The sequence below is a fragment of the Equus asinus genome, chromosome 16, assembly GCF_041296235.1.
Source record: "Equus asinus isolate D_3611 breed Donkey chromosome 16, EquAss-T2T_v2, whole genome shotgun sequence".
Taxonomy (NCBI): domain Eukaryota; kingdom Metazoa; phylum Chordata; class Mammalia; order Perissodactyla; family Equidae; genus Equus; species Equus asinus.
This window is the reverse complement of record NC_091805.1, coordinates 6,078,161-6,089,822: the sequence shown is the minus strand read 5'-3', so window position 1 is coordinate 6,089,822 and position 11,662 is coordinate 6,078,161. Positions and strand designations below refer to the sequence as shown.

General features: G+C 46.1%; 1 protein-coding gene and 1 long non-coding RNA gene across 19 annotated transcripts in view; one reads left to right on the top strand and one right to left on the bottom strand.

Moving 5' to 3' along the window:
* The window catches only part of LOC106825067 (uncharacterized), a 14,989-nt gene extending 3,479 nt beyond the window's left edge, over positions 1–11,510 (top strand). For 2 of the 9 annotated variants that reach the window (XR_011494804.1, XR_011494798.1), the window contains 3 exons: positions 2,908–3,672; positions 4,560–4,684; positions 9,159–11,510. This is a non-coding gene — a long non-coding RNA (uncharacterized lncRNA). Of the gene's footprint in view, positions 1–2,907; positions 3,673–4,481; positions 4,685–6,383; positions 7,095–9,158 lie in introns of those variants that run through there. The other 7 variants (XR_011494802.1, XR_011494806.1, XR_011494799.1 and 4 more) reach the window with 7 other exon arrangements.
* Positions 1–11,662, bottom strand: part of IL12RB2 (interleukin 12 receptor subunit beta 2) — an 85,499-nt gene that overhangs the window by 15,624 nt on the left and 58,213 nt on the right. For all 10 annotated transcript variants that reach the window (XM_070486566.1, XM_070486569.1, XM_070486572.1 and 7 more), the window contains 4 exons: positions 11,504–11,662; positions 7,089–7,226; positions 4,244–4,334; positions 1,683–1,782 (listed from right to left, as the gene is read on the bottom strand). In XM_070486566.1, the coding sequence (XP_070342667.1) occupies positions 1,683–1,782; positions 4,244–4,334; positions 7,089–7,226; positions 11,504–11,662 (488 nt within the window). The remainder of the gene's footprint in view (positions 1–1,682; positions 1,783–4,243; positions 4,335–7,088; positions 7,227–11,503) is intronic.

Below are 11,662 nucleotides of genomic sequence, written 5' to 3'. Positions count from 1 at the left end.
GTGGACGTATATGACGTATAAAGACCCTTGAGGGCGTAGACAGTGTGGACGTATATGACGTATAAAGACCCTTGAGGGCATAGACTGTGGACGTATATGACGTATAAAGACCCTTGAGGGCGTAGACAGTGTGGACGTATATGACGTATAAAGACCCTTGAGGGCGTAGACTGTGGACGTATATGACGTATAAAGACCCTTGAGGGCGTAGACTGTGGACGTATATGACGTATAAAGACCCTTGAGGGCGTAGACAATGGCCTTCAGCACATGCTACTGTGTGAATCCAGGATTCACCATTTACTGGCTGACTAACGTTGGGTAAGTTACTTAGTCCTCTGTGGCTGTTTCCTCATCTGAAAAATGAGGATGAGAATAATAATACAACCTCAAAAGCTGTTGAATGGATTAGATATTAATGCATGAAAAAGGTTTTTAAAAATGCCTAGCATATAGAAAGTAATATATATGTAATATATGTCTTATAAACATATAAATATATAATAGAATTATATATTTATCTATCATGTATATGATAGATAAATATATCATTTTTGAAAGTATATATGTATTAGCTACTGTTATTATTACTGTTCTTGCCATCATAACTTAAAGGGACAAAACCCTTCAATAGAGAGACGAGACTTTAAATACGAGTCTTCTTGGGAAGAAGGTAACAATCCTTGCCTTGTATGCTGTACATGGCACCTTGCTTACCCTCACAACAGTGTACATGGGAGATATGTCAATTCCTGTTTTACAGAGGATGAAGTCAGGGCTCAGGCCATCAGGCAAGTTGCCCAAGGGTCATCCACACAGTAAGTGGCAGAAGTGGGATTTGCGTCCAAGCCTTATTTCAATGGCACCAAACAGCAGTGACCTCAGTCCCTACTGAGGCAGGCGTGGCTGAGCCCACCAGCTCTTCCCCTGAGCAGCAGCTGGGACCACTGGCGTCTGGCCTGAGCAAGGGCGTGGACGACGGAGTGCTCTGGTGGCTAAGGAGGAGGGCTGTGAGAGGGAGAAGAGGAGGGCGGGGCTGTCAGGGCCCCAGGCGATGGGAAGATCCCGGCATACCGCTTCCTTCCCTTTGCCCCCCTTAAATGCACAGTCTTGCACCTGATTCAGATGCCTTCCACTTGCAGACCCTGCGCCCGAGACGGACGTCGGGCCCACTGTGAGCTGTCTCACCTCCATAGCTGCATGGCAGCGGCTCTCTTCACTTCCTTTACTCTCAACTCTCTCATCTGCCCGCCGAGCAACCTCTCCTTGCAAACCTTTTCCTTGCACAGTGGAATGATTTGCTGGCTTCCCGCCAAGACCAAAATGGTCTGGGCTCTATTTACCTGTTCTGTGTTCACACAGGGCCGGGAACATTGTGGTAAAGCTTCAGATCTCTTGAATTTGGATGAGTCAGTGGCAAGAATACTTGCTTTTTCATTTCTTTTAAAGTGAGTTGAGGTGAGGAGGGGAACATAAGGCCTAGAGAGGAATGAACGGCTGTGGGTCTTTTAGTTTTTTGGTCATAAGCTTCAGGGAGCTCCTGCGCCACGGGAGCGTTGGCCCAGATGGCAGCCTAGGATGAGTGACTTCAGCAACCAGGTTTCCTCGTAGCTACAGTGGGAAACTTAGGCGTGCTGATCACTAGAAGCCCCTCCTCTGACCGCCCAGGCTTCACACCTTACCTCCACAAGCAGGTATTTCTTGGCCCAAGTGCTATTCGCTGGGTCTGGAATTTCTCTGCTACACCACTGAGTTCTGAGGGCAGACAGGAGAGCAAACACCCTGTAGATAAAGAAAACAGTGACACCTGGTGAAGTGTGCACAGGTTCTTAGTGCAGCGACTTCAAGGTGGGGGTGTTCAGTCTGGGGGTGTGCAAGTGAGTAAGATACGAACACTGAAGGAGAGAGATGCCGCGTCGTCCAAGGCTGGACTTGTGTGCTGTGAAGTTCGGAGAGATGACAAGGGGTCCTGATGCAACCACTTGGGTTTGCTAAATAAACGATGGGGCTCTGCTCAGTGTAATGTCGAGCTGTCACTGTGCAGCCAGGCCCTCAGTCAGCAAACACTGATTGAACCTCTAATGCAGGAGCAGCACAGTGCGCATGCTGCGGATGGAACAGCGGACAAGCAGACTGCCCCCACCTGTGGGGAGCTTACTAGTTAGTTCCTTAGAATGTTTATAAAGAGTGTCTAATGACAGGTAAATTATTATGCTAAAATAGGGAAAGAAAAAAAGTTAAACTAAACAACAAAACAGGATATAAATGGTATACATAGCTTGAACATAACCATGTAAAAAAAAATGCCAAGAAAAAAATACCATAGGGAAATAACCAGACTGCTAACAGGATTGTATTGGGTGGTCAGAGGAAAGGTAGGTCTTTTTAAAATTTTTTACATCTCTGGGTTTTTGAAACTATTTAAAGATGAGTTTATATTACTTTTATCATGTGAAAAGGAAAAAAAATCCTAAAAATGTTTCTTATAAATGCATGTGACTCAAATATTTTGACTATTTTTTTTAAAATTCAAGACCAATATGAAACATCTTCAAGACTTGGCTTTAATAAGCTTTGATGTTTAATAAGAAAGGTAGGCTTCTAGGGTGTGTTAAGCCCTTTGAAGCAAGAGATGTGGCCATGTGACTAGTTTTTCTCCAAAGAAATGTGAGAAGAGGTACCTGTGACCTAGCCTAGATGGTGCCGATGACGCCGGTGCCCAAGGGGTGGTGAGCCAATAACATAGAAGAAACTGGGTCCCTAAGTGACCTGGAGGAGCACAGCTGCCAACCAACCTGGGGACTAACCTCAGAACTATTACACGGAAGAGAAATAAACTATTTTATTAAAGCCACTATATTTTGGGGCCTCTTTTCATTTTTTTTTTTTTTTTTTTTTTTGTCACAGCAGAAGCTTTCACCCTAACTGATACTATTTCCGTGCAGAGGATGCATCTGATCTTAGCTGACTCTTTTTGAGTTAAATTTTTTCAGAGTCTCCCTAAAGAGAGCTCTGCTTTGAAGTGTCATACATGGAGCTTCAATAAATTCTAAGCCTTTCAGACAAGTTCAATGGTTAGTAGAATGACTTTGACCTAGTTTTATTTTGACCTCTTCTCTTACTTTACACATCTGAAGAAAGCTTTGTATTAAGTAACTAACATTAAAAAAACCTCTCTTTACAAAATAATGCATGTTTACTAAAGAAATTTTAGAAAATACAGTTAAATAGAACTAAAATCACCTATGATTTTGTCCCCTGATACTGCTATTAATATTTTCGTGTATATTCTTGGGGCCCCAATTGCCACCCAACACCCATTTTCTCCTCTTAGGAAGAAGACTCTGATTTATTGGGATGACAGTGAACCCAGCTAAAAGACCACAATTTTAAGCCTCCCTTGCCTCACCAAGTTCTGGCCAATGAGATGTAAGCAAAACTGTCACGTATGACGCCTTCATGTGATGTCCCCTGAAAAGGGAAGTGTGGGACCCTCCTTTCTTCTCCCTCTAGTTGTGGAATGCCCACATGATGGCTATAGCTCCTACAGCGTGGGACCATGAGGGGAGCTGGAGGATGGAAGCCAGCGTCAGGACAGTGGAACAGAAAGGTCCCTGATGACTGTGGAGCGACTGCACCAGCTCTTCACCTGAGTTCACTTCCTCCACTTGGGTGAGAAACTGTCAGCTTATTTAAATCGTGTTATTTTGGCTTTTTATGTTATATACAACCAAATTTAACACTAGCATATATCTTGCATATGTATGCACGTGTGTATGCATTACTTTTAAAAAATGAAAGTACATATTGTTTTGCAACCTCTTTTTATAAAATATAATATACCATATACTCATACCATTTAATTTTCTTCTACATCATCTTTAATGGATGCATAATATGCTGTATAGCATGAGATATATCGTGATTTAGTTAACTGATTTCATATCATTGGGCATTTAGGTTTCAAATTGTTTTCCTTTAATGAATAATACTTCAGTGAACATGTTGCCACTAAATATCTGCATACACCTATGATATACTTATAATAAACTTCTAGTTAGGAATTGCTAGGTCAAAGGTATAATATTTTTTAGAAGTTAACATACCACACCCAAAAATGTTGAATAAATTCAGTCTGCCCCCAGCAGTGTATGAGACTGTCCATTTCTTTGACTCATAGCAGCAACAGCTATTATCACTTTAAAAAATACATTTGCCAAATTGGCAGGTGTAACCAACTCACTTTTGCCGGAAGTAGCGCACTGAGAAAATGCCCACCGTGATGACAGCAATGCAAATGCTCGGTGCCACAAACGTGCTCCAGCTGGCTCTCCCTGCAAAGTTAGCACACCCTGTGACTGAGTTATCTTCGACGAGCATGTCACAGTGCTGACTCCTGTGTGAACCGTCTGGGCCTCCCCACAGCTGTTGGGTAGCTGAGCTCCGGAACAAGGCCAACCCGCTTTTGTCCATTCGGTTAGGGAGAAGGGGCCCTGAGGGGAGCAGTTTCTATGATTCTAAGGGAGGAGCTCCAGCGCTACAAGGCTCCTTTCTCTCAGGGGCAGAAGGAAAGGGGCCGTGATGGACGAAGCACTGGTTGTGACCTGGGAGTCCTGAACTCAGTCCTGGCCCGACCCCTGACTGACATGTGATCTGTGGACCTCAGCCTCTTGATCTATAAAAGGTGAGTGATGATGTCCACCTTGTAGGTTGTTGTGCAGGTTAGACATGGTGTATTTAAAGCACATGGCAATGCATCTGAACGTAGGAGGCCCTTGAGAAATGGTAGCCATTAATTTTACCAAACCATTGGATAAGCCCGCTGTCTAACTAGGGTCTTTGAAATTGTTCCAGTTCCTTCCTTTGAAAAGAACTACAGCATTTCACTACATGTTGGAATTATTCATTAATTCATCCAATATTTATTGAGTATTAACCATGTCGCAGGCCCTATTCAGTGCTAGGATACAAAGATGAATAGGATGTGGACTCTGCTCTCTTTAGAAGTCATGACTATAGTCCAGGAGACAGATGTGTAAACATGTAAACAGTAAACCACAGTACCCTGGGATACACATAAAAACAGGTATGTACAAGGCAGCGGAGCAGAGAATAGTGTAGGAAATGGCCTCACGAGCAGCTCAGGAAGCTTTCCCAAAAGGCACAGTGTCAAGAGTTTAGGGCTGAAGGATGGCTAGGAGTCGGCTAAGTGGACAGGTTAGGGAAGCGCAGACTAGACAGAACTATGCAAAGGCATGGAAGGAGAAGCTGGGCAGCACTTGCTGGCAACTACAGTTAGTCTGGGCCTGCTTCCAGTCCGAGTGAGGAGGGCGCGGCAGAGGACACAGCTAGATGGGTGAACAGGACCAGATCATGCAGGCCTGGGAACGGAGCAGCTTGACTTCTAGCTTGAAGGCCCTTTGGGGACCACTGATGGGTGGGAACGAGAGGTGGAAGGTCAGCACCAAGGGTCTTGCAGAAAGATTCTTCTGACAGAGTGAAGGACAGGCTGGGAGGGAGGTGAGCAGGGGCACTAGAAGCCAGAGACCCGCTGGCCCCCAGGAGACGTGTGCTACCAGGGCCGGACGGGGAGTTAACGCAGGCAGCCCTGTCACCACGCCACACTGTCGGCACAATCTCACATTTCTCCAGCATCTGCCTTCCTTCCGGGCAGGTGGGACAAGTCTGGAGTACCAGAGTAGACAGACACTGAGTCCTTAATCCAACTAATTGCTCACAGGTTAACTTTCAGAGGCGCGCTGGGAGATGAGGAGAGGGCTTGTCAGTTTTCCCTGTAGAGATGGACCTGGCACAGAACGACAAAGTCCTGAATGATCAACTTGATACTCCGTGTCACAAAGCAAGAACAGCTTGTTTTATGCTTGGAGCAGATGCAAACTAGTGCTGCCAGAGAGAGCAGCGTAACTTAGCTGCTGGGAGCTCATGCTGCTGGGTCACTTCTTCATAGATGCCACCTTAACTAACGCAGGTCTGAGTCTGACCTGTAGTTCTGCCGTTTACCGCCTCCATGACCGGGGGTAATCTTTCTGCACTTGTAAAAAGGCACCCTAATCCCTCATTCCTTTATTCATTTCCTTTTGAGTGCCTGGTAGTGTGGCTAGGGACAATCACGTACAGCAGACACTTTACATGGTTGTGGTCAGGATTAACTGAGCAAAAGCAAGTGCTATAAGGGTCAAATTGTGTCCTCCCACTCCAAATTCAGATGTTGAAGTCCTAACCTCCAGTGCCGCAGAAAGTGGCCTTATTTGGGAATAGGGTCATTGCAGATGTAATTAGTTAGATGAAATCAGACGGGCATGGGTGACCCCTAAACCCATATGACCAGTGTCCTTATAAAAAGGGGAAATTTGAATACACAGACACACACAAGGTGAACACCATGTGAAGATGAAGGCAGAGATCTACACGGCAAAGAACACCAGAGATTGTCACCAAGGTGAGCAAGGCGGGAGGCGTGGAGCCAATTCTCTCGGCCCTCAGAAGAAACCAGCTCTGCAGACACCTCGATCTCAGACTTCCAGCCTCTAGAACTTTGAGAACATAAGTTTCTGCTGTTGAGCCGCTCAGGTTGTGGTGCTTTGTTACAGGAGACCCAGCAAACTAACACAGCATGCGAAGCAGCTGACGCAGTGACGTGCATAATGACTGGGATACGCAACAGCTGCTCTTGTTGAGATCATTCTCATCATTCATTGAAAAGATATTGAGGGAACAAGGACTCCGTGCGGGGCGCCATTCCAGACCTTGCGTAAGAAGAGATGGAGAGAAACAGATACCAGTGCCTGCCTGCTGGAATCAGAGTTTTGAACGTGGGTCAAATGTAGTGCATTATGAAGGAAATATGGAGACGCATTTGGGAAGCCTTCCCGGAAGAGGAAAGTTTTGAAAAGCGGGTAGACCGTGTGTCCCAGCAGACGAAGAGGTGGTAGGGTGCTCCAGATAGAGGAAATAGCAAGCAGAAAGGTGTAGCAGCAACAAAGTAACGAGCAAGTTAAAGAAAATCTGCTCATCCCCACGCCACACCAGCCCAGGGTGGACTCTCTGTCTTTAAAGTCGCTTCTTACCTTGCTGACAAAATTCCCTCTGGTTCCCTCGGGGGCTTTCGCCAGCAGCTGTCAGAGCTGTCATCCACAGGATGTATGTCACTCTGGGCCGCAGGCTGTCTATGGGATGGGAATTTGGGGACACCCCATAGGGAAGTTCTGAGAGGAAGAGAAAGGAAGACAGGCACGTATTAATGGAAATATTTGCATGTGGGCTTTTACTTATTTTTATTTGTTAATGCTCCATTTAATATGAAAGAGAAGAACACATTGCTGTTTTGAAATAGTCCTAATTCATTAGTACTTAATACTTGAATAGGCCCCGGACACTGTCATTTATGGAGGCCCCACTTCATGGCATATCAAAAGAATTAAATATGTTTTCCGTGGTAAAATCTTGCAAAAGAATTTTCATCACTTTTCTTTGAGATTTAGCTCTAGTAACTCCTGTTATTTCTTGTGACTAGACAGTTTCCGGCATTTATCAGGAACATTTGAGAACTCTTGGGGAGGAAATTAAATGTACAAATTGTTTTCAATGGAATTTTAAGAATGCTAAGTTTAGCAATTAATGAAATAGACATTTGAGTAACATTTATTAATTTTGATTTTCCACGTTTTCTGTAGGCTCTGGGGACTGGGCTTAGTGGCCTTAGTATGACGATCTGCTTCCCTTTGACATAAGATCGAAAGATGAGAGCATCGCGCTCAGATTAGTTTGGCAGTTTCAGCCTAGGTGATCAGTTCCTTATGCTCCCAAGGCCCCTGACATCCTCAGCAGGGAAGATTCTGGTTTTGGAGCAATGCGCTGATGCTGTTTTTCTCCTCCAAGAAACATGAGTCTCGGCAGCCCTCAGTCAGTAGGCAGGCTTCTCCTCCAGCGACCTGCTGGGTGGGAGTTTCGGGGTGACCTCTCAAAGCTTGGCAAGAGCTGCAAAGTCAAAGCCAGAGCTTCGGCAGGAGCAGCCTGCCAGCCCACTCTACAGACAGTGCCTGTGCTGGGGATCACAGTGGAACCCAGAACTCAGCACTCCAGGCCTCGACATCATGGCTCACAAACCCCAGGGCATGTGAATGGTGGCTCTTGTCTGCTGAATGTATTTCAACAGCCACAGGTATTCATTGTGTGCTCTGGAAAAGGCACTGAGTATACAAAGGTATACACTCGGCCTCCAAGAGTTCAGCTTCTAGTGGGGAAAGGAGAACCTTACACTCCCTGGCCCCTGCTGACTATGGTGAGCAGCAAGCCGGAGCCGTCCACTCCCCCCGAGCGGCTAGGGCGAGCAGATCACTTAACAGCTGCAACTGTCAGAGCAGTTGCTGTAGCTTACATCCTGTTGAGAAAAAGCACCCTGTGGAAAATTCCTAAGCCTCCTCTAACCTGATGAAACTGCTCGCTAGCACTTAAGCTGGATGATTGAACTCAAAAATCTCCTTATTCCTAAGGCAGAGGATTAAAAAATTAATTTTGGAGACACCTTCTGCTCATCTTGCTGCAGCAAAGCGCAGCCACTGTCCGACTGTAAGGACGTCCTCAGGTCTGGCAGTGAAATGAGACCTCGGAACAGAAGGGAAGGGGTGTATATGGTTTGTTGGGCGGAAAAAGTTGATACATACACACACACACACACACGTATGCATGTCTGAAGAATAAAAATAGAAACTCTTGGGGGGAGCAGTGAGGAGGGTGACGGGGTCAGCATTTGGTTGGCAAATACGTTGAGTTGAGTAATGGGAGAAAGAGGGCAAGAAGCCGTGCAGGAAATCCTGGTTCTGCTGCCTCGGTCCGGCTGGCCGTGGTCCCCGCAGAGATAAAGGGGCCTTTCAGTCCTTGGCACCTGAAACTTGAGGCTCAGGGTGGTTAAATGACAAAGGCACCGTTTAGGATAGTTGATAGTTGCCAATCGTCTGAATGGCTGCGGGTAATAATGTCAAGGGTTACCAGGTAAAACAGCTGCCTTGTTACTGGAAATTAGTTTTTACCTCTCAGTCTATGTTGGTTTAACAAAGTCTAGGGCAGTGTTCAGCCATTTGTTATTCCACAAATACTGTTTTTACTAAGCACCTACTGTGTGCCTGGCTGTATTGCAGGGGAGACAACGGTGAGCAAGTTGCCATGGCTTCTGCCCTCATGATGCTTACAGTCTGTCGGCAAACACAGCCAAGTAGTCACAAAGTATAACGTGTGCGCCAGCAGGGAAGTGCACTTGTCATTGGTGCCCGCGGCGGAATCAGCGAACTTCCAGAGGAGTGTCTGTGCACAGAAGCACTGCGGCTCGCACCGAAATGCAGGTGCCTGGGCACCAGCCCAGTTCTACCCCCTTTCTCCTGCCCAGGCAGGGCCAAGCGCTCCTGCTGCACTCTGCGGGGGGCACAGAGGCGCAGGACACGGGAGACAGGGCCCTCCCTCCTCGAGCTCCCTCCTCCTTTTGCTGTTGTGGTGCCTCTCGCCTGGCGTCTCTCCTCCCGCCCCCATCTACTGCCCTCTGCCACTCTCTAGCAAGCACACTTCTGAATCCACCATGGTTTCTGGTTGCCAGACGCGATTGGTAGTTGTCAGTCCTTGATGACAGTAGCTACGTCACTTCCCTGTGCTTTCCATCTCCCTCAGCGGACCGTGAGCTCTGGGAAGATGGGGAGAGGGTCTTATTCATCCGTCAGAGCTTACCGAATAAAAGGGATAGGTAATCTAAACTGATTGAATCTGTGCCTCTTCCCCCTTTTAACTTATTTTAAAATGCCCTTTTGTAGACTTGAGATTCTTCAGATGTGTGGCAAAATAAGGTAGGTATTTTCTTCAATATCTACAAGAGCAGCTTTAAGAACCAACTGACCCTGTTGACCTTTCTGGTTGTAAATAGGCATCTCGGTTTAAACTCCGTGAAAATGAAATTTTCGGGGGGAGCAAATTCCAAATGGCCCAAGGTCAATTAATTCGTGACCTCTTGGGGTGCATTTCAGAACTGACCCTGACAGGCCCACTGGGAAGCAGTTCTGTTCAGTGATAGGGTATGTTTACCCACAGTGGACTAAGTGAATGATTGCGAGGCCTTACAATGGAATACTAGAGAGCTGTTAAAAAGGAGTGAGGCAAATCCATGTGGACTGATGTGGAAAGACCCCTGGTGTGTGTTATTGAGAGGCAGAAACAAGGGCAGGTCCAAATACAGATTCATCCCAAATATGGGCCTGTATGTGCAGTCACTTTTTTTTGGAAGAAGACATGAAAAACTGCTACCAGCCTACGTATGGAGGAGGGGGAATGCCCATTTCATATCTTTCTGAACTATTTGAATGCTGTGACCATGTGCAAGTAATTTTTATATAACAAGAAATTAACTGGCTTCAAAAGTTGTAATTTTCAGAACAGCAACACTGCCAGTCTTCCAAGGTCAAGAGAGCAGACCAGCTCCTCGAGCTTCCCAGGCATGCGTCACTCTCGCTGGCAGCTCTGGCACCCACGTCTCAGGGTGGCTTTGCTACGTTCTTCTTGGACCTACTGGCTCTCATGAAGAAATAAAAATGTTACTTCTTTATGACAAATTCTCCTGAAAGAAAGCCAGCTGCCTATGAAACAAGGAGAAGGTCAAGCCAGAAAAAAACCGAAATTCTGAATAAATAAAAAATTAGAACATCAAATCTGGCAAGTGACTTAGAGCTGCTACCTCACTGAGTGAGCCATGAAATCATTTGAGATAATGCTCCAGCTGGAATTTATTTTAATTGCTTTAATCTTACAATTATAGGTCACTTAAATTGCATGTTACCCATTTAAGGAGAAAATAACATGCTATGACGGTATTTGCAAATGTGGGGATTCCAAAATTCTCTAAACGCACCCCTCAGGGGTCTACACAATAGTATTGAGGTGCCTGCATTGCTTTTTTTATCATTTAATTAATTTTTGTTTTTTGAGGAAGATTAGCCCTGAGCTAACATCTGCCACCAATCCTCCTCTTTTTTCCTGGGGAAGATTGGCCCTGAGCTAACATCCGTGTCCTTCTTCGTCTACTTTATATGTGGGATGTCTGCCCCAGCATGGCTTGCCAAGCAGTGCCATGTCCGCACCCGGGATCTGAACCCGAGAAACCCAGGCCGCCAAAGCGGAATGTGCGAACTTAACCGCTGCACCACCGGGCTGGCCTCAAAGTGCCTGCATAGCTTTTTGAAATGCTGTCTCCCCATATAAGTAAGCTCCTTGAGGGCCCGGGCCATTATCTTCATTTCTTCAGTTTGCTTGGCACATAAGATATATTCAGTAACCGTGTGAGTGTGTGTAGATGTCTTTTATTCTTCTTCACTCAATCTCACAAATATTTATTGAGCACCTGGAAAGTGGCAGGCACAGTGCCAGCACTGCGTGTGTGTGCACAGACACACGCTTGTGTTCTCCGACACCTGCACCAGAAGGCGCTGCGTTCGTTTCTCACACATACCGCAAAATCGAGGCTGGGAGTCGGAGTCCTGTTCCCTCCAGTATATCCTGTAATGGAGGATGCAGCCCATTTGCTCCTGGGCTGGAATCTCGTCCCATGAAATTAAAATGCTCCCCTTCTCCTCTGTGATGGCATTGATGTGGGGGCCACTCAGTGGGG